Source organism: Myxocyprinus asiaticus, chromosome 32, assembly GCF_019703515.2.
Source record: "Myxocyprinus asiaticus isolate MX2 ecotype Aquarium Trade chromosome 32, UBuf_Myxa_2, whole genome shotgun sequence".
Classification (NCBI taxonomy): domain Eukaryota; kingdom Metazoa; phylum Chordata; class Actinopteri; order Cypriniformes; family Catostomidae; genus Myxocyprinus; species Myxocyprinus asiaticus.
The window spans coordinates 4,079,211-4,106,349 of record NC_059375.1 but is presented as its reverse complement, the minus strand read 5'-3'; the positions used below and the strand labels follow the sequence as shown (position 1 = coordinate 4,106,349).

Sequence of the window (27,139 nt, the reverse complement as noted above, 5' to 3'; positions counted from 1 at the left end):
GGCATGAGCGTGTCATTCATTATAGAATAAAACGGATTTGTGCTTAATACATAAATAATGGGACACCAGACGCAGATGATGTTGACATCTTGAGTCTGGAGATGGGCAAAGAATAAAGCGGTTATAATTAGTCTCTATACGTCATCCCAAAACAAAGTGCGAGGACTTGCGCAATATCCACGCCCTTCTCTCTGACGTCACACCTCTGATCCAGTCTCGTTGTAGTACTACATCAATATTTGCATGCCTTGGGAAATTTCGCCCAATCATCTGGCTGGAATGCGAAGCAGAACGAAGCCGTCAAATCCAAGTTTAGATGCGGGAGCCAGAACGCATCAGTCCAGGCTTCTAAACGTTTGGGATATTTTTCCTTCGATGCACAAGGTCGAAACATTCTTACGCTTTCTTTGATGTGCATGTTTTGTCACGGTGAGAGCTGTTGATGGAGGTGAGCAGGAACTATCTTTGGTCTCGCAGGTAATTGGATTTCAAGAATACCTTTTATTCAGGAACGCTACGACGAGATACTGCTTTCAAGCGATCTCGTAAAGAAGATATTGTGGTCTGCATCACTCTTAGGAAATTATGATGACGGAGAATAACGAAAAAGAGAACGAACCCCAAAACCAGGACTTTCAGCGCTCACCGGCTTCAGGACCGATCCAGCCCGAATCAAAGGTGAGGCAAGACCTGACCCATCTGAACGATCGCAACACAATTTATTAAACTAATAATACAAACCAATGACACATACAGTGACGAATGAAAGGATGTTTTTGTTTGTTTGTTTGTTTTTATGAAAATTGGATTTCGCTGACTTGCGCTGACTAAAACATCACATGACTTTACACGTTTAACGCATAGTGCGCATAAAAATAGACAATGACTGTAAATCCGTTTCTATGCGCCTTAACGTACATATATCGTTTGACGTTGGACGATATACTGTAAAACAATGTTTCCCAACCACTGTGTCGCGTGAAAGATTGTCAGGTGCCGTCGAAAATGATCAAATTCCACAAAATAAATAAATAAAAAACAATTTGCTGTGGCATTGCAATAATTATTCGCAAGAACAAATCTACAAATTAGAAAAGAAGCAAATTTTTGGTTTTTCATTACCCAGTTAGCGCTCTTGTCATCTGTGACGTCATTATACAGCGTACCTACGTCACGCGTTTATTGCGTAGTCGAATTTCAAACATTACGGGTAAAGGCTACTAAGACGGACAGAAAACATGGACAAGGTATTGAAAAGGAAAACTATCGACAATGATTATGTGGGACAGCCATAGTATTTTTTATTCGTAAAAAGTGGGCTGTGACAGAAATAAATGTTTGGAAACACTGCTGCGTAAATTATGTGTTGTAAAAACAAACAGGTAACAGGAGAGTAGATTGCGAGTCTGGCCATTATGGTGCGATTACATATAAAGTCAATGCAAAGATGCGGATAGACGCGAATTCGCACCGGGCGGCGCGATTGAAGCGAATGACACGACTGGAACACGTGAAATCGCTTCATTCGCGTAAATTTTTCAACTCGAGCCAGAAATTCGCATGACGCGTTGTCGCGAAAGATTATCAGCATTGAGATTGTCCGGATGTCACTGACATACTGACATAGTAGCAGAAGAAATCTGGAAAAATGGATGAAAAAATTGTTGTAGCGGTGTGTGGACACCCGGAATTGTATGACACGTCCAGTCGTACAGAGACCGGACAAAGCGGCAGTCATCCAGACGCAGTCCCTGGAGAAGGCGGTGAAATTCACTGAGCTGTGTGCGCCTCCGGATGATATCATGCACCCAAACACGACAGTGTTTGGTTTTTCGACGTATCTGTGACTTCCACAACAAATACAGAGCAGCAATCGTTGTGATATCGGCCATGGTTGATGGCAGAAAGATAAGTTGTCGTAAAAGCCCCTCCTCCTGTTCTTTTCCGGAAGAGAATGGGCAATACTCGCGGGTTCGTGTTACTCGCGCGAACACGAGTTTAAACACAAATTTATAATCCAGCGGTTAAACTCGCGCAAGCAATGCGAGGCGAAAATTCTCTTCACGTTGTATGTGAACGCACCATTACAAGTTCATAGTCTGGCGGACGTCAAACGATCATAAATAATTTATTATCTAGCCTATGCTTATTATATTCAGGACGATCTGTTGATACTGTAATCAGTGTACTGGTTGAGAGGAATACCATTCACATCAATAAGCATTAAGAACATTTCCATTTCAGGTTCGACACCTAAAGCGTTAATTTTTTTTTCCAGATCTATGAAATTATTCAAAAACACATTAAAAATAACATTTACACAAAACAACTACTTCAACACACTTATTCTATGATGAACATGTTTTCAGATACTGAGTTTAAAGTCAAACTGTCATGTGGCATAGCCATCTGAAAACAAGGAAATAATTCAAAGTCTCTTAGAAAAAGATGAAATTCTCATGAGTGCAGAATAAGCTTACTTAACAAAAAACTAAATAAGTCAAACAATTTTGTTTTAAAGTGTGATTACTATTTGAAAAAAAACAAAAACAAATTCCACAACATGCAGGAAGCCATTTTGTTGTCATGTGTCAAAAAACATAAAACTGGCAATACCCCTTTAGTCCCACAAGACTGTGTGTGAAGTTTTAAAAAACAAATAAATAAATCATTTTTCATTTCATTACATGTCAGTATTTTAAATTTTTTATGAAGAGGCACATTTTGTTGGATATTTCGTATGATTTGTACAATTTCATCACGTGCCCGGATGTGTAATGCGGAAGTAAGCGCGAGTTCAGCGTGCGAGGTGCCAAAGACATGCTTATTAATATTATGCTCTAACCTAACCCCCTTATCTAAACCTAACCGATCAGTAGAGTATGTAAACATGATGGGAAGCTGTTGTGTGTGACAGAAGCAAGTCATTGTCGTGAATTAGATGATAACGATGTCCAGACTTGCCGCAAATTTGCCACTGATAATTTTCGCATGCAAATGAGCTTTGCAGCAAACTCACGGAAAATTGTCCATTGTTGCCAAAGGTTTGCCGGAGGTTCACCACTACCGGCAAAGAGCTGCAGACTTCTGGCAAACATTTGCGGCAAATCAAAAGCGAATTTGCATGTGAAAATAACAAGTGGAAAATTTGCAGCTAGTTTAGATTTTTTGTAAGGGTGGAGCGGACACATTTTTGTTTGCTGTTTACAGAGTCTAGAGTGAGATATCTCAGGACACTTGTTTCATTAATAATTTTCAGGGAGCTGGAAATTTTTTGCATACCTTTCCATGAAAAAATATTGCTTACAGCACCTTTAAGGGGCGGTCACACTGCACTTCGCACTCCATTCACTCTCATTCAAACGCATCCAAACATGGAAGATCGGAGACGCAAACTCGTGCGAAGAAATTTCGTACGGCGCTGCGAACGAGAGCTCAAGCTTTATGAACTGTGAACCTTGAACAACGAGAGGACGCGTGACCAATAGAAGATCGAACATGCACGCTGACCTCTTGGCTCAAGAAAAAGAATACATATTTTAAAGCTGTGTGTTTTATTGTTGCAGGAAAGTGAGAATATACTTTAATAGTTTTAATATAATATTATTTGTTTTTTGTAGTGTATTATTTACTTACACCAAAAGTCCTCCCGCATGACATCATATCCACTAGACTTCTGGTGTAAGTAAATAATACAACACAAAAAACAAGTAATAATATAGCTGCAAGCAGCAATGACGGGCCCAAGCACAACTGGTCCATTTCCACCTGGTGGCTTTCGGAAAACAATGCAGGATGGACACATGCATTTGGTTGAGTAAACAAGACACCATGTCTTACCTTCTGCTCAGATATAATGGTTAACAACTTTGATGTGTGTGGCAAATGAAATAAATGTGTAATTATGGCAAGTTTTGGAATATCCTTGAACATCTATTGTTGCCAGCTGGAGGCCCTATGATCGTGACCCACCATAGCCACATTCATATCATAAGCATTATTAAACATATGGCTGAGTTTGTCAGATACACTTGAATACACTACAACATCATAGAATTTGATCCGTTGCCATGACAACACTTCTCAAGATATCAAGAATCCCTTCACACTTTTACATCAGCGGTGACTTGGCATTATTGTTAACAATTTTGAAGTGGGGGCCTGAGTAGCTCAGCAAGTAAAGACGCTGAATACCACACCTGGAGTCGCAAGTTCGAATCCAGGGCGTGCTGAGTGATTCCAGTCAGGCTTCCTAAGCAACCAATTGGCCCGGATGCTTGGGTGGGTAGAGCCACATTGGGTTAACCTCCTCGTGGTTGCTATAATGTGGTTCTCACTCTCGGTGTGGCGCATGGTGAGTTGTGCGTGGATGCCGCGGAGAATAGCATGAGCCTCCACACATGCTAGCTCTCCGCGGTAACACGCACGACAAGCCATGTGATAACATGCGCGGATTGACTGTCTCAGACGCAGAGGCAACTGAGATTCGTCCTCTGCCACCTGGATTGAGGCACTCTGCCACCACAAGACTTAGAGTGCATTGGGAATGGGGCATGCCAAAATTGGGGAGGAAAGGGGAGAAAATCCAAAAATAAATAAATTTTGAAGCGATTTGGGAAAATGTATGAGGACTATTTCAAAATCTATTGTAAGTGCCACTCTTCCTGTTTCCAGTTGGTGGCGCTATGATCATGACCCACAGTAGCCATATCCATGTGATTAGCCCCCAAGACTAAACATACATCTCAATAGTGATCTAAATCACACATTGCACACAGAAGATATTAGACACTTCCTGTTTCCCATTTTTGCCATTAATTTAATGCCTCGCTTTTCAATATATAAAAAATCTGTTCACAATTTAGCATCTTCAATGTCTTGGCATAATGTTGTCTAAATGTGGTGACAGTCTCATGAATCCCCTAGGAGGAGTATTTAAAAGTTCAGAAACTGCAATATTCAAAAAAATCAAACTATATATGTACTGTTGGTGACTACAGGTGAAAATGGGGGTGCTACAGAGGCCGTCTTACATGTCCATTTTAAACAGGGTGCTGCAGAGCCCCCCCTACATGCCCATGCATGAACTTTTGCCCATCCCTAATGGCCAACGACTCTGATGTGTGTGCAAAATTTAATGAAATTTTAAGCATGCCAAGTGCCTCAAAAACACCCAAATATAGGAAGAAAGGAATAATAACATTTAGTGCGTTGCCATGGCTACACTGTTTAAGATATCAAATATCCCTTGACAATTTCACATCAGCAGTGTCTTGACATTATTCAAAAAAATTTTGAAGCATTTAATGTAAACATAAGTTTCAAATTTCAAAGTCTGTTAAAAGTGCCATACTTCCTGCTGCCAGTTGGTGGCACTATGACCCATAATAGCCAAATCAATGTGATCAGCCCCCATTTCCAAACATACTGCTGAATTTATCAAAATTATACAGTGCACACAAAAAATATAATTAACTTCCTGTTTAACATTTTTAGCCATAAATGTATTAATGCGGCTTGGCGACACCGTTCAAAATATCAAAAATCCGTTTGCAATTTAGCATCTACAGTGTCTTGGCATGATGTTGCACAAATTTGATGCAAGTCACATGAATCCCCTAGGAGGAGTATTTAAAAGTTCAGAGCTTGCAAATTTCAGAAAATCCAAAATGGCTGACTTCCTGTTGGTCAGAGCTAATGACTATAATTATGAAAGTTGTCTGGCTTGGTTAGAACTATATATGCTAAATATACATAAAAATATATAAATGTTAATAAAACATATAAAAACATTATTAAAACATATAAATATACAACTAAATATACATCCAAATGCATTACTTGGGTAAGAGGTAAGAAAAGATAAAAAAAATCAGTTTGCCACAACTAGACATATGAAAGTTCCTCTGCAGCCACCTGCTGGTTATATATTGTAATTTCACTTAATTATACTTAAAAAGTTTTTTTCTTACCAGAAGATGGCAGCAATCTGCCCCTAACACATGGCATAATCTCCAAATATATATAATTGTGTGATATAGATGTTCACTGAAGTGAATTTATCATAGTTCTTAACATACATTTCTTATTTTATATGCAAACTAATTGTATAGTTTAGTAATTTTGAGGTAAATCAGGCAAAAAAAAATAAAAATAAAACACAAATGTAGCGTTTTTAAATAATTGAAGAAAGTGATATAATATTTGTTAAAAAAAATCCTCACTTTGGTACAGTCACACTGTTTGTGTGTGGGGTCAAAATTGACCCCCAATACATTTAAAGTAAATACAAGGATTAAGCAAGACAAGTGCCAGAATATACAAAGAAAATAATAATATTTAATGTGTTGCCATGGTAACACTATTTAACAGATCTGGAATCCCTTCCAAAATTGTAATCAGCTGTGTTCTGACATTACTATCAAGCATCCCTTGTTCCATGGAATCAAATGTTCCATCAGCAGTGTCTAAACAATTTTGAAGTGATTTGGGTAAATGTAAAAGGATTATTTCAAAGTCTGTTGTAAGTGTCACACTTTCTGCTGCCAGTTGGTGGCACTATGACCGTGACCCACAATAGCCACATCCATGTGATCAGCCCCCAAGTCCAAACATACAGATAAATTGTGATCTAAATCAAACAATGCACAAAAAACATATGAGACATTCCTGTTTCCCATTTTTGCCCTTAATTTATTGCCTCGCCATGGCAACACCATTCAGTATATCAGAAATCACTGACATCTTCAATGTCTTGGCATAATATTGCCTAAATTTGGTGACAATCACATGAATCCCTTAGGAGGAGTATTCAGAAGTTCAGGGCCTGCAATTAAAAAAAAATGCACATTAAATTCAAAATGGCTGACTTCCTGTTGGGCGGGGCTAATGACTGTAATTTTGAAAGTTGTCCAGCTTGATGAGAACAATATATGTAGCAAGTTTGGTGACCGTAGAAGAAACTGACCCCACCACTTTTGTCAAAAGGTGGCACTACAGAGCTCCCCAGCCACGCCCATGTGTTAACTTTTGCCCAGGCCTAATCTGATGTGTATGCAAAATATCATGGAAATTCAAGCATGCCAAGTACCTCAAAAACATTTGAATATACATAAAAAGGAAAAATGACATTTAATACGTTGCCATGGCAACACTATTTAAGATATCAAGTATCCCTTTTTTGCATACCCTGGCAGAAATTGTGAAATTTTGGCATTGTTTTTGAAAATATGACTGATCATGCAAAAAAAAACTGTTATTTAAGGATAGTGATCATAAGAAGCCATTTATTATCACCTAGTTGTTTGGCTCCTTTTTAAAACATAATGATAACAGAAAACACACAAATGGCCCTGATGAAAAGTTCACATACCCTTGAATGTTTGGCCTTGTTACAGACACACAAGGTGACACACACAGGTTTAAATGGCAATTAAAGGTTAATTTCCCACACCTGTGGCTTTTTAAATTGCAATTAGTGTCTGTGTATAAATAGTCAATGAGTTTATTAACTCTCATGTGGATGCACTGAGCAGGCTAGATACTGAGCCATGGGGAGCAGAAAAGAACTGTCAAAAGACCTGCGTAACAAGGTAATGGAAATTTATAAAGATGGAAAAGGATATAAAAGATATCCAAAGCCTTGAAAATGCCAGTCAGTACCATTCAATCACTTATTAAGAAGTGGAAAATTCGGGGATCTCTTGATACCAAGCCAAGGTCAGGTAGACCAAGAAAGATTTCAGCCCTAACTGCCAGAAGAATTGTTCGGGATACAAAGAAATACCCACAGGTAACCTCAGGAGAAATACAGGCTGCTCTGGAAAAAGATGGTGTGGTTGTTTCAAGCAGCACAATATGACAATACTTGAACAAAAATGAGCTGCATGGTCGAGTTGCCAGAAAGAAGCCTTTACTGCACCAATGCCACAAAAAAGCCCAGTTACAATATGCCCGACAACACCTTGACACACCTCACAGCTTCTGGCACACTGTCATTTGGAGTGACGAGACCAAAATAGAGCTTTATGGTCACAACCATAAGCGCTATGTTTGGAGAGGGGTCAACAAGGCCTATAGTGAAAAGAATAACATCCCCACTGTGAAGCATGGTGGTGGCTCACTGATGTTTTGGGGGTGTGTGAGCTTTAAAGGCACGGGGAATCTTGTGAAAATTGATGGCAAGATGAATGCAGCATGTTATCAGAAAATACTGGCAGACAATTGTCTTCTGCATGAATGCTGTGCATGGGACGCTCTTGGACTTTCCAGCACGACAATAAACCTAAGCACAAGGCCAAGTTGACTCTCCAGTGGTTACAGCAGAAAAAGGTGAAGGTTCTGGAGTGGCCATCACAGTCTCCTGACCTTAATATCATCGAGCCACTCTGGGGAGATCTCAAGCGTGCGGTTCATGCAAGATGACCAAAGACTTTGCATGACCTGGAGGCATTTTGCCAAGACGAATGGGCAGCTATACCACCTGCAAGAATTTGGGGCCTCATAGACAACTATTACAAAAGACTGCATGCTGTCATTGATGCTAAAGGGGGCAATACACAGTATTAAGAACTAAGGGTATGCAGACTTTTGAACAGGGGTCATTTCATTTTTTCTTTGTTACCATGTTTTGTTTTATGATTGAGCCATTCTGTTATAACCTACAGTTGAATATGAATCCCATAAGAAATAAAAGAAATGTGTTTTGCCTGCTCACTCATGTTTTCTTTAAAAATGATACATATATTACCATTTCTCCAAGGGTATGCAATCTTTTGAGCACAACTGTATATCAAAAATCAGTTAGCAATTTAGCATCGTCAGTGTCTTGGCATGATGTCGCCCACATTTGGTACCTGTAACATGAATCCCCTAGGAGGAATATTTCAAATTCCAGAGCAAGCATTCTCCAGACAATTCAAAATGGCCGACTTCCTGTTGGGCAGAGCTTATGACTGTCAGAACGATGTAGGTACTTTTTTCATTTAAAGAACCAAATAGCTTTCAGCAGTGTTTGATATAATGGCATGTGACTTTCTAGTACCAAATGATCAATTTAGCATGATTACTCAAGGATAAGGTGTTGGAGTGATGGCTGCTGGAAATGGGGCCTGTCTAGATTTGATCAAAAACTTTTTTTCAAATAGTGATGGTGCTGTTTTTTTACATCAGTAATGTCCTGACTATACTTTGTGATCAGTTGAATGCCACTTTGGTGAATTAAAGTACCAATTTGCCTCCTCCACGTGACGCGTGACCTTACCAACGAGCTTACGTCATCCCTCTCATGAGCGCACGTCACAGAGATGTACGGAAGCGAACATTTGTAGTTAAAAAGTAAGTATTGTTTTTCTTCTAAAATAATCAATTGTTTGGGTTCAGAAGAACTTTATTTGTCAACTGGAGTCGTGTGGATTATTTTGATGCACTCTAAATATGCATTTTGGACCATCAAAAAATGGAGTACATTCACTTGCATTGTTTAGAGGAGGAGGCCTGAAATGAAATCCTAAAAGTCTTAAATTCTGTTTTGATGAAGAAAGAAACTCAGATACATCTTGGAAGGCCTGAGGGTGAGTAAATTATCAGCTAATTTTCATTTTTGGGTGAACTATTCCTTTAACCCCATTGAAAGTCTTTGGGATGTGCTGGAGAAGACTTTACAGAGTGGTTCAATTCTCCCGTCATCAATACAAGATCTCGGCCAAAAATTAAAGCAACTAATGCAAAATAAATGTTGTCAAAACAATGCCAACACTGTTGCCACATGATTGGCTGATTAGATAATCATATGAATAAGTAGGTGTACAAGTGTACCTAATAAAGTGGTCGGTGAGTGTACATACTACCCTGTAACATAAAGACAGAAAGAACTGTTTATTTATTATTTTTTTGTACTATTAAAAGAAGTAATTTTGTTGAATGTTAAATGCTAACTATTGGCCATAACCTTGATAACGGGAAATAATTTTGGCTTGAAATGGTTCTCATTACATTCCACCTGTCAGAATATCCCAACATACTCATTTTCATTAATTTAGCTTGAGATGACACAATGCAACATTTTTTTGCACTTAAATACATTCTTTGACTGATTGAACGTTTAAAATCTTTTAGAAATTTGCATTAATAAATGGAAAAGGTGCCCTTTTCCTAGAATGACTCCACTACAATCTTAGTATTCAATTATTTGCCAATTTTGTAATAATAGATTATTAGTAAGGTATGATAAAAATAGCCAAAATATTTTGTACAGAACACTATGATTTAAAGACTTGTGAATGATTGCAGTGGGACTGTTACTAACACAGGTTAAGCATGTTGTCTCCATGTTGTCACTGCTATGGAAAGCCTGTTTTCCTCAGTTATTTATAACTGTCTTTGATATTGTTGGGAAGAAGCATCTTGGTATGCGTCTACTGAACATCTTGAGTGCTTGAGTTATGTGTGTTAGAATGAGAAGATTTAGAATATAGCATACGAGTCGTATGAACATCTTTAATGATATTTTTATGGATATTTCGATTCCGTTGTGAGTATGCTGTGGAGCTGTTTATTTGACCTTTGTCGGATAGTTTTTTCCATTGTCATACACATTGATTTTTCCTATTACATGGATAATAAGGTGGATATTTATAACTCGATCTTACTGGACCTTTGGCTGTTTATGGTGTCTCTAATCCAGGGCTGTAACCACAATAGATTTTGGGGGTCTAATTGTCAAGTTGTGGACCACCACACTGCACTGCTGTCTAATTGTCATAAGGTGTTGCATGGATTAAATAATTGTATAAAAAAAGTAAAAAAAAAAAAAATGGTTTGCCCAGTGGTCTAACAGCGCTTGTCAATGTAATTTTAGATCAAACCAAAATCAAAGAAATGCGAGACTCTGTTTTCATTGATGCTAAATGGGAACCTTGTGGATTATTCTAGCACCACGCATCAGCACGGTCAGCAGTTCAGATTAAGACTGTTAGTGCCAAGTAAGTATCAAACTAAACATGCAATATTTGCCCATTATTTTACGATTGAAATGTTGTACAGACCAAGCAGTCATTTCCAAGGATGCAAACTACTCACCTGTTGGCGAAATTCGCCATTTTGAATTGAAAATATGTCATGTACAGTACGTTATTCGTAATTGTGAATGTGAAAGCATTAATAGAGCAGTTTTTTTAGGGGGTCTGGGTAGCTCAGCGAGTATTGACGCTGACTATCACCCCTGGAGTCACGAGTTCGAATCCAGGGTGTGTTGAGTGAATCCAGCCAGGTCTCCTAAGCAACCAAATTGGCCCAGTTGCAAGGGAGGGTTGAGTCACATGGGGTAACATCCTCATGGTCGCGATTAGTGGTTCTCGCTCTCAAAGGGGCGCGTGGTAAGTTGTGCATGGATCGCAAAGAATAGCATGAGCCTCCACATGCTGGGAGTCTTGCGGTAAATAGAGCAGTTTTCAGCATATCAGGCAAAGCACAAAAAGAATTTGGGCATATTGTGAATAAACTAAATGAATGTGGATATCTGGCTACCTTTTGAAGTTGACTTTTAGAAAATTCACTTGACAAAAATAGATTAAAAAAAAAATCGATAAAACTCAAAATAGAAGCGTTATCACCCACATATTTAAACTGCAAAAATGCAAATAATTATGCATAGTTAAGATAGTTTTACTCTGCACAGACTTTATTGTGCTATGTATTTTGGCACAAATTCATCTGTCAGTTGGTAGAAGCAAGCACGTTGCAAGAAATGCCCTCATACTTGAAAACCATAAACTAAACTACACAAAGTAAAAGAAATACAACCAAGACTACATTAAATACTGGTTTGTTAGTAAATCAGATTTATTTATTCACGTATTTATTTTTTGCTGTTTTTGTTTTTTTAAGCATTTATAAAATATGTCATTTTAATAAGTGCACATTGTTGGCCCTATGTAGATCATGTTGATAATAAATTTCAAAGTCCGCTGCTATAAAATACTGTGCAAAAAAGATGGTTGTCTTTGGTCTTTGTTTGTTGCAGTGTTTCAGTGTCTCAGACTTCAGAACAACAGAGGAATTAAGGAACTGTCACTGTTTTTGTATCTTGCTGCATTTGTTTCTTTTTTCATCTATTTTTATTCTCATTTGTAATACCCTCGAGGGCTGTTAAATTGGGAGAGTGTGTGAATTGCATAGCAACTATTCTAGGCTCTCCTTAGCAAGTCTTTGTTTGTACGTGTGTATGTGTGTGTGTGTGTGTGTGTGTGTGTGCTCACATGCTGTACATACCCGGTTGTACTGCTTAATTGCAATTTATTAATTGTAAAAATAGTTATGTATTTGCTTTTCATATTTACACTGGATATACAAGTTATTTTTATCATCCAAGTATCCGGAACCTTTTGAATTCCACATTTTCTTTTGTAACTTTAAGGAGCTTAATTTAATTAACACCTTATTCCTATAGCGCTAATTATTCTTATTTTACCCAATATAGAAGCCAATTTACTGAGTTGTGACTGTGCTTCTAGTAAATATGTTTAGTAAATAACATATATTGTCTTCCTTTCACCAGGCTCTTGATGATTTAAAGGGATAGTTACCCAAAAATGAAAATTCTCTCATCATTTACACACCCTCATACCATCCCAGATATGTATGACTTTCTTCTTCATCAGAACACAAATGAAGATTTTTAGAAGAATATTTCAGCTCTGTAGGTCCATTCAATGCAAGTGAATGGTGGCCAGAAATCTGAAGGTCCAAGAAGCATATAAAAGCAGCATAAATGTAACCCATAAGACTCCAGTGTATTAATCCATATCTTCAAAAGCGATATGATAGATGTGGGTGGAAAAAAAGATCAATATTAAAGTCCTTTTATTTTTACTATAAATCTTCACTTTCATATCTGAAAGTGAAAGTGGATATTTATTGTAAAAAAAAAAAAAAAGGACTTGTTGATCTGTTTCTTACCGGCAAGTTTGTCAGAACTTTTTGCAAGACAAGCACAAAGCCAGCACTAAAATGGCATTGACTGTTTACTTAACCCTTTGTGTTATGTGCGTTTTGTGCTAACATCTTTTGTGTTCCCGGTCAAAAATGACCAGCTCATTAATATTGTTAATAAATCTCTCATATTGCATATATTATCACAATATATAGCATAAGATCTTTTTGTCAGCTGTTTTTTATGATTTATTAATAATTGAACTGAGCTAGTGGGGGGCACTCCATGCAGAATTTTTATAAATTAATAATAACCACTTGCTTGATCTGAACAAAATATGTGTCATTTTAAAGCTTAGAATCTGGACTTTACAATGCATATAGCCATATATAATTTGCAAATTTGTTATCACGACAATTATTTTCAGAGTTGATAAAACCTTAAAAAAGATGAGATAGCCATGTGTTATATATTGTTGGAAAGGTCTCAAGGTCTTAATTAGTAAAATGCAAAAAATATAAATTTCACTCAGAAGCCAAACTGCAGTGAGTATTAGTGTCTGAAATTCACACACACACTGTTAATAATAAACAGGAGTGTCTTTTTTCACAATTTTCCTTATTACTTCCTGAAACATACATATAACAATGACAATGACATATCGTAACTTACAGAAGACAGTATCAATTCAAACGAGCCCAAACACAACATAATATGATGAGCAGATCTTGAAATATTCCTCAAAGAGTGTACATGGAAAGACGATGCACAAAAGGGCGCTCTGTGTGTGTGTGTTTGTGTTTATGTGTGTGTGTGTGTGTGTGTGCACGCACAAGTCTGAGGACTTTGTGTGTGCAAACACACATCCACATATGTGCTCATCTAAAGGATTGTGATGCTCCTGAACACCTTATATTTCTGTATTTTGTAGTCTAATCCATTCGTTTCCAATGGCCGGTCATTTTTGACTGGGAACACAACAGGTGTAACAAAGTGAAATAAACAGCGCGTTAGTGAATGGTGCTGCTCTGTTGACACAAACTCACGCACAGGCTGGTGATGCACTTGCGGCTATTTTTAGCCTTCACAGCGGTGCGCGATATTTGAGCGCTACTCAAGAACAGCATCTCAGATGTAGATGCTCAGTAGTTCAGTTCACTTATAATATGCATTAAGAACAGCACCGGAGGTGCATTTTACCAGAATTTGAATAAGAAGCAAATTAAACTACTGTGAACTTGCCTACAAACAGACACATACAGGACTTCTGGAGAGTGTAGAATGTCAAAATAAAAGCGTGAGGGTTTAAAAAAATATACAATTTAAATATATTACTGTTGTATTTAAAATTTAAAATAAAAATCAATAATAATAATATTAATAACAATTTATTATTATTATTATTATTATTATTGTCATCATTAGTATTTGTTTCAATTTATAACAATATTTAAGTTGAATGGGTTCCACAAAATAAATGTGTGAATGAAAAGTGGACTGATGTCTTACAACTAAATTGAACAAAAGAGATCTGAATCCTTTAAAGTTCAGATGCAAGTTGAAACATTAAAAAAAAAAAAAAAAAAAAAAATAGGCAAAAATAAAACACTGGTTTCTTTTCTACTGAAGACTGGAATTACTGTTAATTTTGCTGCTACATTATCCAGTATACTAGTTAATAATAAAGTGTTTCTTAATAAGCTATACATTTATATTGAAATAATGTGTAGTTAGAGGTTTGTGTTTCTTTACATATTAAAGAGTACTCCCAATTATTTCCACACAATAATGTAAAGATATTCTAAACTGATTATGCAAAAAAAACAACACTGGTAATGGAAATGAGCTCTGCGAGAGCTGAAAAGCGCTGGAGGGATCGTTATGCCTGAATATGGGGGCCGCCCCCGCATTAGGGCAGGGTCACCCCGGACGGAGGTGTGAATCCTAGCTGCCCGGACTGACCTTAAGTCTCCCTCCAGGCTTGGTGAGTTCGACGGATGGGCCCGTGCAGTGAACGGGCGAGCACTGTGGCCGCTCGAGCAGGCGAGCCCAACCTGTGATCGAACAGGGTCTCTCACTGCATTCCACCAGGAGAGTCCTCTGAGTTTGAATGGGAGAGCCCACAATACAAATAAACGTGAATAGCACTCAACGTTCGGAATGGGAGAACCCTTGCTACAGTTTGAACGGGAGAGCCCTTTATGTATTGCGTTGGAGGAGTCTGACCCACCCGGGTGGAGGCGTGAATCCTAGCCGCTAGGGCAGATCGCCCCGAGTGTAGGAGTGAACCCTAGGTGCTCGGAAGGACCTCAGCCTCTCCTCCTGCCAATGGGGGGGCCCTCACGGCATTCAAAAGGGGGAGCCCATGATACAAGTAAACATGAGTTAGCTAGTACTGCTTTCGAGCGGGAGAACCCCCTCTGCGATTCAAACGGGAGGGCCCTTGAGTGCTTAAGGTGGGCCCCTGCTACGTCCGAACGGTAGGGCCGGCCTATTGGAAAAACAAGGATGAAGCAAGCGTCCCCCTGACCCCGAATGTAAATGTTTGTGATTAGCTAATTAGGGCTTGATGTGCTTTCCTGATATAAAGATGGTTGGTGCGGATGTAGTAGAGATATGCGTTGGATGTCCAGCGGCCTATTAGGTATTAGGTGTCGGGCAGGCCTTTGTGGGCTGTTGTGGTTGAGGCACCGATGCGAAAGGAATTGCTTGAGTATAGTTTATCTATTAATTAACAGGATGGATTTGAGGTATTTTTGGAACCAGAATCATGATACTGCTTGATTTTGTCATCGATGAAGAGGGGATCTAGAGGGTTTTTTGTTTTGGATCCTCGTAATGTAGATAGTGGGCTAGCGATTGGAAGGGCTGGATGGGAGCAGGAAGGTTGAGAATGAAAATTGTGTGCCCTCTTTTGGTTTGGTCTATTTGCTTTGAAGAAGTATCTGACTGTGTTGTTGTATAGGATGTGGAGGTCTGAAATGGTGGGATGGATTCTTGGATCGAATTTTTTGGGGTGGTGAGTTCGGAGCGATGGAGGAAGCCAAAGAAGGCAAGGATAAACATGTTGTCTAGAGTTTTTGGGGTGTTTAGAAAAATGTAGCCCTGACAGAGAGTGTTTAGGCAACGAGTTAGTAGATCGATAGCAAGCAGTTGTCTGGTACCAATTCTGGTGTGTTGGGATTTGTGAATGCTCTTGAATGCTCGAGGAGTGAGATCTGGGGCTGGCTTATAGTGGGGAAATGTTTTGCAAATTTATTTGTCGAAGAAATGGATGCCGCTTAGGTACCCTTTAATAGTACCGGAGTGGAGGTTTTTGATTTTGTTGAGTTGTGAGGTGAAGGAGGATACGGAGAGGAGAGAAAAATCGGGAAATGGCAGATTGTAATTTAGGAGTAAATCTTTGAAGCATTTCCAAGCTGTCTGATATGTTTCTATGGTTTCGGGGGGAAATGGCTTGAAGAATGGAGTCCTGGGGGGTGTGGAGAAGGAGTCCAAAAGGGTGATTTCTAGAAATTTCAGTTCTGAATGAGGAGGAACTTGGGTTGGTGTGGGGTTTGCTTCAAGGGCCAAGGCTCTGGATCTCTGAAAGAAAGAGTCAGCAAAATGTTTTTTTGAGCCTGGAATGTGTTCTGCTTTAATTATGGTTAGCAGAGGAGGGATTTGGGACAAAGTTCGCTTGCGGAGGCAGCCTCACGCAGGGAACGGTTCCGGAGTAGGAGACCGGGAGGGGAATAAATTGAATAGGGGAATGGGTCTGGAGCGGGGTTCACCAGCAGAGGCAGCCTCACGTGTGAATCCACTCTAGTTGCCCATGGATAGGAAAGGGGTAGAGGAATGGATGTTGGCAGAGAGAATAGGTTGTGTGGAAAAACTAAGGCGTCTAGAACATTTGTGAGGCAATGTCAGGATATGTGCTTGCATGGGCATTTGTGATATGAGCGGGCTGAATCCTCGGGTGCAAAGCATTTAATGGGAGAGCATACGATTCGTGTGAGTATGTTTATGCGGAATTTACTGAGCTCGCTCAAAGCTGTGAGCGGCTGGATCCGCAGGCATGGGCCTGCATGGCATACGATGGTAGGATGAATGGGATGAATCCTCGAGCGTAGACTCACGTGGCGTTTAACAGGAATGGCCCATGTTTTATGTGAAAAGTTTACGCTGCAAATAAGGAAGAACTCATTCTGCGGTACGAATGGGTTGAGCATGACATTTGATGTGAGGGCGCATGGTAGGCTATGTTCAAATTGTGGCACATGAACGGCTGCGGCGCTTGGATGGCGCATTTGCGCTGTTTGCCATGGAGTGGGAGTTTGTCATATGGCCCTAAAGACTCCGCGGTTACAGTGCTTGAACAGCATATTTGCACTGTTTTCAGTGCAGTAGGAGGTTTGTTCGCACGGCCTGTATTTGGACAGCATGTGTGCTGTTTGCAGTGTAGTGGGAGTTTGTCGCATGGCCTGAAAGATGCCACAGTTGCGGTGCTTGGACAGCGTATTGCACTGTTTGCAGTGTAGTGGGAGGTTTAGTTGTACGGCCAAAAGACACCGCATTTGTGGCACCTGGATACCACGTTTGTGCTGCTTAAGGATGTGTTGAGCCAATAGAAAACATGGTAATGTGGTAGACCTAGCATGAACGTAATTGTTTGCTAGATGTCGGGAACATATGAGAAACAATGTCAGGAAACATGCTTGCATGTGCATACGAACAACGTCATTTAAAGTTGGTTTGTCATGAAATTAGAAGGCACCTGAAACTAAGTGCCCAGACGAATACCGTAGTCTGATGTTTATTAACTTAAGGATATGGTTTGGAGCTTGTAGATTGTTTTCCAACTTAATGCGAGTCATTTCATAGCTCTGTATTACTGGCACGGGGTGACTCGTCTCGTTTTGACGAGGACGAATTAAATCGTAGGAGTTTGTGCCTGAGAGTTGGACTGAATAGATACTATAAAAGCACTGTTTGCAGGTAGTGTGGTGGATAAAATGACTTGTTTATATTGATAACTTGTAATAAATTCTACAGAAAAACATTAGAGTATAAAGCAAGGTGCCAAGTTGACTCATTTGGCGTTGATTTAACCTGTTACTTTAAACTTGGGTGAAGTGTAAAATTATGACGGATTGTTGAATGCTTTTAAAATTATTCAGTAATTAAGTTGTATGGTCAAGCTTGTAAATAAAAGTTTGTAATCCAATGATTCAGGCAAAAGTAGAGAAGACTGTCTGTAAAATAAAATAATAGATTGATTTTACCTGACGGGCGGAGGGAAAGTCATGTTATAGTGTAGAGATGAGTGGAAGTTTGTAGCAGCACTTGCTTCGTGTTAATGGGGCTGTGCAGCGAGGCAAACTTGAATGCTGAGAGGTGAGACAAGTTTGCAGAATGATTAAGATCCGAGTCACTGCATCGTGGGCAATGGGCGGGGCCGAATGCCGGAAGACTCAACGCCATGTAGAGGTAAGCGGCTGTTTATATACGCTTACTCTAGCGATGTGATTGGTCGGATTAAATTACCTTGCTCCCCCCAAACCTTGTTTATAAAACTCCATTATGTGACTAATTATCATCCACACATATGTGCAAACCTCAGCAATAAAGACATCAATGCATTTGTATGTGTGTTGGATCTGTGTTATGCTGTACTGTGCTTCAACAGTTAACTAATTCAAAGTTATTTGGTCTTGTTTCCTATCACAGGGTATTTGAGTTGATGTATTTGCTTCTGATAACAAAGGGAGTGGAGTAACATCTATCTATCTATATATTGCTCTCTCTGACAACTTACTGTGCAAGTAACTTGACTTTTATGAAGTCAGTAATGATGAGTAAACAGCATACATCAAGCTAAGCAACTGTACTGAAAAGCATGAATTAAATTGGCATAACAGTTTATGCTACCGATCATGTTAATGTCAATTTTGGCTGATATAACTCAGAGTAAGCAGTGAAAATAACTCCAATGCAAAGACAAATCACCTAGTGCACATACAGCAGCTCATAACACCTGCGAGCAAGCCAGCAATTAGCTCTCAGTGGCTCTGTTCCAAACACTAGTGAGCTACCTGCATAGATAGCTACGTTCCATTCAATGTCAAATTTAAACTATTCTCCTACTTCTCAACATAAAGCAGTTTCATTGCCCGAATTTTGAAAAATGACATCTAAAATGGCAACATTACCCTTAGCTTTGCAGGTGTTCGATTGTCAACAAAGTCTCCTAGCAACCAAACCGCAGTTGTTTCTGCAGGTGTACTATTACCAACTGAAAAATGTCTCTGCAAACATTTGTTAAACAGGTTTTTTTTTATAGGAACTCTGATATCAGGAGAGAAGAGAAAGAGGAAGAAATACAAACAGGCGGAATTGAAGTAATAAGAGCGATACTTAAGTGCTTTGTCAGTCTCCTTGCTCAGTACGGGATTTGCGCATGTAGACTCACAAGGTTTCAAATGAGTGCTGACACTTTGCTTTGTTTAAAGGTGCACTCAGTAACTTTTGTCTTTGTGTCATCTTGGACTTACACTGACACCTAGCGGCTTGGATGCAGCATCATTTAAAATCAATAATTTTCATTTTCAGATGCCATTGTTGAAATTTTGTATTCACAGTCAGTCATGATTACTTTAATCAATGAGTGAAAGAGTCAAATAACAGGACGGCTAGTGTAATGCCGGCTTGAGATTTTTCCCAGCTTGCTTAGCTAAGAAAAAATATATAGCACATGAATATTGGGTGAAATGGTATATTTTTATTAGATAGAACAATAGTCTATCAATACTATTCGGTGAAATCAGTATTTCCATAGACTCTGTCAAACAGTATTGGTGTGTAATTTAACTAAAAGTAGCGATGCCACTAACTTAACTACATTTTCAGTAGCATGACAGTAGCTCAGCTATTTTCACAAAAGTGTAGCTTTTCCAGTAACAAGCTACTTTTCCACTCACCTAAACCCCTCTCTCTCTCTCTAATGTAGTGTCTGGAAAACAAAATCATTTAAGTTCAAATCAGTTCTTTCGGACGTTAATTGAAAGAAGTGGTTCAAATAAATTATTCATTTATATTTATTGTAGTGCACTCCGCTTCATTTTATTAAGTCAGTTCTTTCAAACGGTTCATGTAAATGAACTAGTTCACATAAATGATTCACTGATTCACTTGAACCCCACGCAACCTTAAAGCGACTTTGCCTTCTTTTTTTAAGCGAAATATTTAGTCTATTGCTGCTGTTTCTCACTATATATCAATTCAGTTGTATGAAATAGGGAATGTATAGTTTATTAACATACAGTATATTATGTAAGTAAAATTTCATGTTAAATTCAATGTTGTAACCTTTAACCCAAATGAAAATTAACCACGGTTTTACTATAGTAATCTGCAGTAACCATGGTTAATTTTCAGTAGGAAATGTCACCCTAATTAAATATTTAACTATTAGGACTGGGAATTGCCACAGTCCTGATACGATATTATAACGATATTTAGTTACCGATTCTATATTGTGTCAGAATGACTTGCCCCTCCCTTGGATTATCATTGCCCCACCTCTTCTGAGGGCCGTCCTTCATCCAGCCTCACAATGGGAGCAGGCAGCAAAGAGAAGAGGCTCAATTTAGTAAGCCTTGTTTGGCAATGGATGATGAGGAGCTCCTGATGTGAATAGGGCCTCATCACCACTGCCTTTAAAATGCAGTCCGCGCCTTTCCTTGAGAGGCTGGTCTCAAGCCCCCTGTGCATGCATGCTGGCATTCTCCTTACGCCACATGGCCCAGGGATAAGCCACATGGACCCTCACACCCCAGACCAGTCGGCCACCGGACGAACCTTCTCATCAATCCCCGACCTTCATCCAGCCCCATCGCACTATTTATTTTGGACACTTACCCCATAAGGACACTTAATTTTTCCCTTTTTGTCTTTTCTGTTGTTTATTATTTAAAATAAACGCCTCCCTGAGGCCTGACACCACACCCACTGTGTCTGTCTCTTGCTTTATATCTCCATAAAATGCGTTATTTCTCCATAAAATAGTTCAACCACAAATAGAACACAGCCTAAATAAATGTTAATGAGCGAAATCACTCACTCATACACTCACTGCCTTAATAGTGAATGCCAAATAGTGCACTATATACAGAATAGTGATTTCAGACTGTTCTGAAGGGAACTAACCAGTTAAAAGCTAAATGGCGGTTGATTAAATTTACCTTTGATTGGTCAATGTCACGTGGCAGCCGTGAAAAGATAAAACATTCTCGTAAATGTGCTTGAAGCTGGGCCACCTCCGTTCTGCTGCCGCTCCCATTGAAAATGAATAATTGAATTGAATTGTGACCAAATTTCATATTTCACATTGTCATCATTATGTATAGAATACCATAGGCAGTGAAGGATACATCTAAATACTTCCTTCATAATTCCATCCAATGGAGGCATCTTAGTTACGCAAACATTGAATTCAGATGTGCCTATATGTGGATGTGCGTCTTTTTGAATGTCAGAGCAAGAAAGTTTCAGAATTGTTTTGACTTCAAAATCAAGAAAATATATTTTTAGCTTGTCTTTCACTGTTCTCACATTTCATCTTTCTCTCTCTCTCTCTCTTATTCTTCCTGCCTGTCACTCTGTGGTATGTCGAAAGTCTTCAGTTGTCGAAAAGGGCTCTGCCTTCAGCGTTCTAGTTTAATAATAGCTGGCGGTGCACCTTACGCACACTCACGCGTGCACACACACACACACACACACACACACACAGTCTATCTCACATTCAGTTAGGATCTATAGCCCCACAGGTGATATTTCTCTTTTCTTTCATCCCAGAATAAAACAGTGAAACTCACCTCTCTCTCTCTCTCTTTCGCACACTCACACAAACACACACACACACACACACACACACACACACACACACACACACACACACACACATCACATGTCATTAAAGTCTGGGCTTTTTCTGGGTAGTGTAGCTTTATCTGTATGTTTCTGCTTCTGTTGGAAGCTGATTTTTTAAAGCCCCTTTGCTTTTGCCAATTGCTGTTTTTCCTCAAGGATTATTTTGCACTCCAGATTTTTTTTACTAGCTCCATTTAATTTTTCTTCTATACCTTCTAAGTTTTCAAGTATGAATTGTCCACCATCATGTTTCTCTCTAAGGATAATGTTACAAATATAGAGGCTCAAAAGTTCAGCATTGATCACATCTGACCAATAATCTGCCAAATTGTTTAGCTTTAGGCTTTCTTATTTCCATAAAATCAGATGTATGAAGTGTTTGTTCTGTTTTGATTTCATGCACAGTTTTCCCTCATCTCTGTCTCAGTGTTGGGGAAGCTAAGTTAAAAACTGTAGCTTTCCAAGCTACAAGCTACTCATTACTTAAAGTAGTTAAACTACAGTCGAGCTACTTTGTGTAATGTAGCTAGTAATGTAGCTAACTAAGTAGCTATCTACCTTGAAACTGTTTAAAGAAAATATTTTCAGCTATACAAAATATATCAATATATCAGATATATCAATCAGTTCTGATTGCAGAATTCATTTACAGTACATCACCTGACATTTATTTATCTCTACTTTTTGGTAAATAAACTTGTTATTCGAAAAGCTACACCAGAGATGGGATTGGACTAAAAAGTGGCCCTGGACATTATGACCCAGAGCTGCCCACAAAACCCAGCCCGCAACACCACACCAGCTCATTGATTTCATTTTACTGTGAAATAAATATAAATATATGTAAAAAATTATAATAAACATACCTCTTAAAGCCTAGAACTTTGCAGATATTTTGCAGATTAATTGCTCATATTTTCACTCTATGTGAGTTTGTTGCGTCTTTACATCTGCAGCGTTTTAATTTCTTCCCCAGATTATTCTTAAGAAAAAGTGAAAAGCCCTATATGTTGACAAGTGCTGTTTCTGCTGTCCTTTAAACAAAGTAAGACTCAAATAGCCACAAAGTAATATTTTTCATGACTTATTTTCTGCATTTTTATCAGGTATGAGCAGTAATCAGCAAGCCACACTTCAGCTCCTACTAATGCGTTGTGGTATGAATAAATTATGCAAATGTCTATGTATTGCCCATAGCTTTACTGTTTGCTGATTTTATTTACGCTGCTGTTATTGTATTTGTTGTAACTTGCAGTTATTTGTCATTTTGTGATTATTCAGAGCTTGTCCTATACTTAATATATCGTCTTTGGTTGTCACCATTATTGTAATTTGTATGTCAAATAATGAAGTCCATGTGAGTTACGGAGTAAACATGCGCTTACGGAAACAGTGCCACAATATAAGCGATCTCAAAACAAAAGTCATTACAGGATTTCAAAATAAAAGCCATTGTGTTGTTTTGACCTTACTAAGTGTATTGAATTCTCGCTCTGTTACGGGTTCCGCGTGGCCATGTTGGAGCCCAGGGTGGCCTCCAATATCGCCTCTAGGATGGGCTATTATTTGCACAGCAGCGGGCCGGCCCAAATTACCTAGCGGCCCGCCAGGAAAACACCCGGTGCTCCCGATGGCCAGTCCGCCCCTGAGCTACACTACTGTGAAAATGATCTTTTGTCATGTAGGGCTGAACGATTTTGGGAAATAATCTAATTGCGATTTTTTTTTTACCAATATTACGATTGCGATTTAATATGCGATTATTTTTATAACTCTTTATCATCTGTATTATTCAACAAAGACATGCAATAAATCATTGTATTCTATGAACAACACAATATTAGATAGATTAAACATAAACTGTTCTTTCCTGTAGGCCAGGCCTATACATTATTATGAAATTAGGTGATGCATGAATTGATATGAATGAAGTAGTTAAATAAAAATATGTCAATCACAGTAGTATATTGACTGATTTGTTGAACTTCCAGCCTGGTAAATGTAATAATTATCATGACAACATAAAGCACTGACAAATAAGCCTGGTGTAAACATTAATATGATAGTCAGTAACAAATCACACAAACTAAAGCGCAGATTGCAGAAATATAAAAACAAATCTGTGGCTTTACCACACTCAGTATTATTCAGATAATTCTAAGTCATTGTAATAAACATACATGTAAACATGTGGATTGCACTTTTTAAACACTGTCTGTGAACTTTACTAGACAGTCTTTAAAGAAATAAATAAACTATACACACACACACACACACACACACACACACACACACATATATATATATATATTCTTACTGATCTCCAGTCAGTAACATAACATACAAAGTGCAGAAAAATAAAGGAGAACAAATATCTGCCTGTACCTCTTTGAAAATATTTAGGTAAATCAAAGTTAAATGTAATATAACATGTGAATTGTACTTTTTAATTAAATCTTAAAAGAAAAAGAAACACTGTCTGAACATTAATATAAATATTAATCTTAATTATCTCTAGTCAGTAACAGCAACACACCATACAGACTAAAGTGCACAATGAGTATGGCACTGCCAGCCAAAATGATCCCACTGAATGGTTCTCAGAAGCTCAGAGGTTTTTTGCTATGAAAACCAGCATATCCAATTTTGCTGGTTTTAAGGACGAGCGAGTGCAAGTCACTATATTCCCTCCGGTGCTAAACAGGCGCTCTGAGGAGGCACTTGTGTCTGGTACACAAAGATACTTTGCGGGCTACCTTACACAGTCGTGGAAAGTTGATCTTGTGCACCTACCACCAGGCCAAGGGATCGTCCTCTCCGTCAATGACAGGGAACAACAGGTAACTGTTTAACTCTGCCTCCACGACATTTTCAAGTTGCACAGGCAAAGCAGAAGAGGCCACACTGGTTTTGAAAAGGCTGCCAAGTGACTTCTTTGCCTTTTCCCCAGAGGGCTGAGCACTTTGAGACTTCTGAACGGTTTCAGTACGAGATCTCTTCTCCTGCCAGAAGGGAAAAAAAATCACATTAGTTTTGCAGTTGAATTACATATAAATACGTATGTGTTTGTGGAAGTATCATATTCAAGGACATAATTATTATTAACCTGGTTATATGTATGTCTTGCTGATTCTAGCATTTCCATCTTCAGTCGGGTCTTAATGGCAGGGATGTTGTCTGCGCTGATGTAGAACACCTCTGGGATGTGGTAGAATGGGAGATTTGCAGAATAAATGTGCAGCTGACAAATCTGTAGAAATTGCATTAATGAGTATAGTTTACTGAGCATGTGGATATGCTTGTTTTTCTCAACAAAAACATGACATGAGATACAATATAAACATGATAACTATTATATGTCGAGTGTTTATATTCGTCCTGTATGTTAATTGCATCAGTGTACTTTATTAGCGGCTTCTTTTTCTTCGCTTTGCTTGAGCTTAAATGCTTTCATTCTATACTTTTTTGTTTTCACGCATTGCTTGTTTAAATGTTTTCAACAAAAAACACAGGACATAATATAAGCTTGTTTTGATTATAATTAGAAGCTTGTTTTTTTTAAATGGTGACAAACTTTATGACTAAAAAAATTATTTTACAACGTCTCTTTCTCATTAATTACCTTCATTTATATAGTAGAATATTCAAGTATTCGTTTTTTATGAGCTTAAATATTCGAATACCAAATTATTGATGAATGCCCATCCCTAGATTTTACTATGTACAGTGTAAGTCTGGCACAGCCTGCTGGGACAGCTTAGGATAAAGCAGAACTGTAGTCATAAACAGAATTCTAATGTATGATCCAGTACTATCCAGATGCTGTAAGATGTAGTGCAAACTCATGTTCGCAGCATCCTCTGCAGACCTGTTGGCACTGTAGGCAAACTGCAAAGGGTCCAGCCAGGGATCTGTGATGGTTTTAACATAGCTGATTACAAGTCTTTCAAAGGTTTTCATGACCACATTCGTCAAAGACACTGGCCTGTAGTCATTTAGACAAGAGAACCTTTGCTTTTTTGGAACTGGAAAGACTATGGATTTCTTAAACAGACAGGAACTGAGCACAGGACCAGAGACTGATTGAAGATGTGTGCGAAGAGTGGAGCTAGTTGGTCTGCACAGTGCTTCAGGGAGGCAGGAAAAAAAATCAGGTCCAGGTGCTTTTTAATTTTTGGTTTTTTTGAAGAGTGTCTGTACATCTTTTTCACAGATAGTCCATGGTCAGTTTGTGTTGGGGCAGTGGCTGTTGTCTCACAGACCTATATTAGGTGTGAATGGCTTTGAGTGAGTTGAGGTGGTTTTGGAGACTGTCTTTCAGATCTGCAGGAGAAAGTGTTAAGGTTGTTTGTTAATTGGCAGTCGTTCATGGACATTTGTTTTCTTTTTGTAGCTTGTGATGTCTTTTAAGCCTTTCCAGACTGATGATGGATCTTTGGCTGATATCTGTTTTGTCAGCTTTTCAGAGTACCTTTTTTTGGTTGTAATGATTCCCTTCTCCAACTTGTATTTGGCCTTTTTGAAGAGGTCTTCATTTCCGCTTCTACCGAGAGTTGCTAACTTGCTTCAAACCCTAGTTAGCTGCCTCACCTTCTATATAAGCAAACACATACTAAAGCAGCTTTCAAAGCCTTGTATTTGACGTGGGCAGCTATAGGTAGCCAGTTGAGTGAGACCAAGAGGGGTGTGACAGGGGCCCTCTTTGGTTGGTTGAAGACCAGATGTGCTGCCATGTTCTGGATCATCTGTAAAGGCTTTATCATGCTAACTGGAAGGCCAGCCAACACAGCATTGCAACACTCCAGTGTTGAGATGGCATAAGCCTGGTAAAGGAGTTGTGCTCCTTAGACAGTTAGGATCTGATACTTCTGAAATCAGAAGAATCTGCATTACTGGCAGTTGTTGCGATGTGTGCAGTGAAGTTTATCTGGTCATCAAACTGTTTCCTGGATGGCCTGGCTGTTGTTAGCGTTGTTGAGCCCAAATGTACAGTGATGTTGTGGCCATTTGATGAGTTAGCGGGGATAACAAGGAGTTTTGTCTTCACAAGTTTCAGATGAAGGTGAAATGACAGGTAGAGCTTCATGTGACTGTATGATTGGTCATAGTGCAGTCCAAAAACAGGAGAGGACCAAGCACTAACTCTGAGGCACCCCAGTGATTAACTGACATGATGTTTAAGACCCATTGCATAGATATATTGTGTTACATTTATTGTTTACAAGCATAATTGGTACTGTAACAAAATATTTACATGGATTTGTAGAACACATGATATAACAGCACTCTCTCGTCCTT

General features: G+C 38.8%; 1 protein-coding gene across 3 annotated transcripts in view; it reads left to right on the top strand.

Moving 5' to 3' along the window:
- Nucleotides 1-232: 232 nt before the first annotated feature.
- LOC127423007 (SH3 and cysteine-rich domain-containing protein 2-like) overlaps nt 233-27,139 on the top strand; it is a 91,879-nt gene continuing 64,972 nt past the window's right edge. For 2 of the 3 annotated variants that reach the window (XM_051666974.1, XM_051666977.1), the window contains exon 1: nt 233-678. In XM_051666974.1, the coding sequence (XP_051522934.1) occupies nt 586-678 (93 nt within the window). In that variant the 5' untranslated portion in view covers nt 233-585. The remainder of the gene's footprint in view (nt 679-27,139) is intronic. The other variant, XM_051666975.1, reaches the window with a different exon arrangement.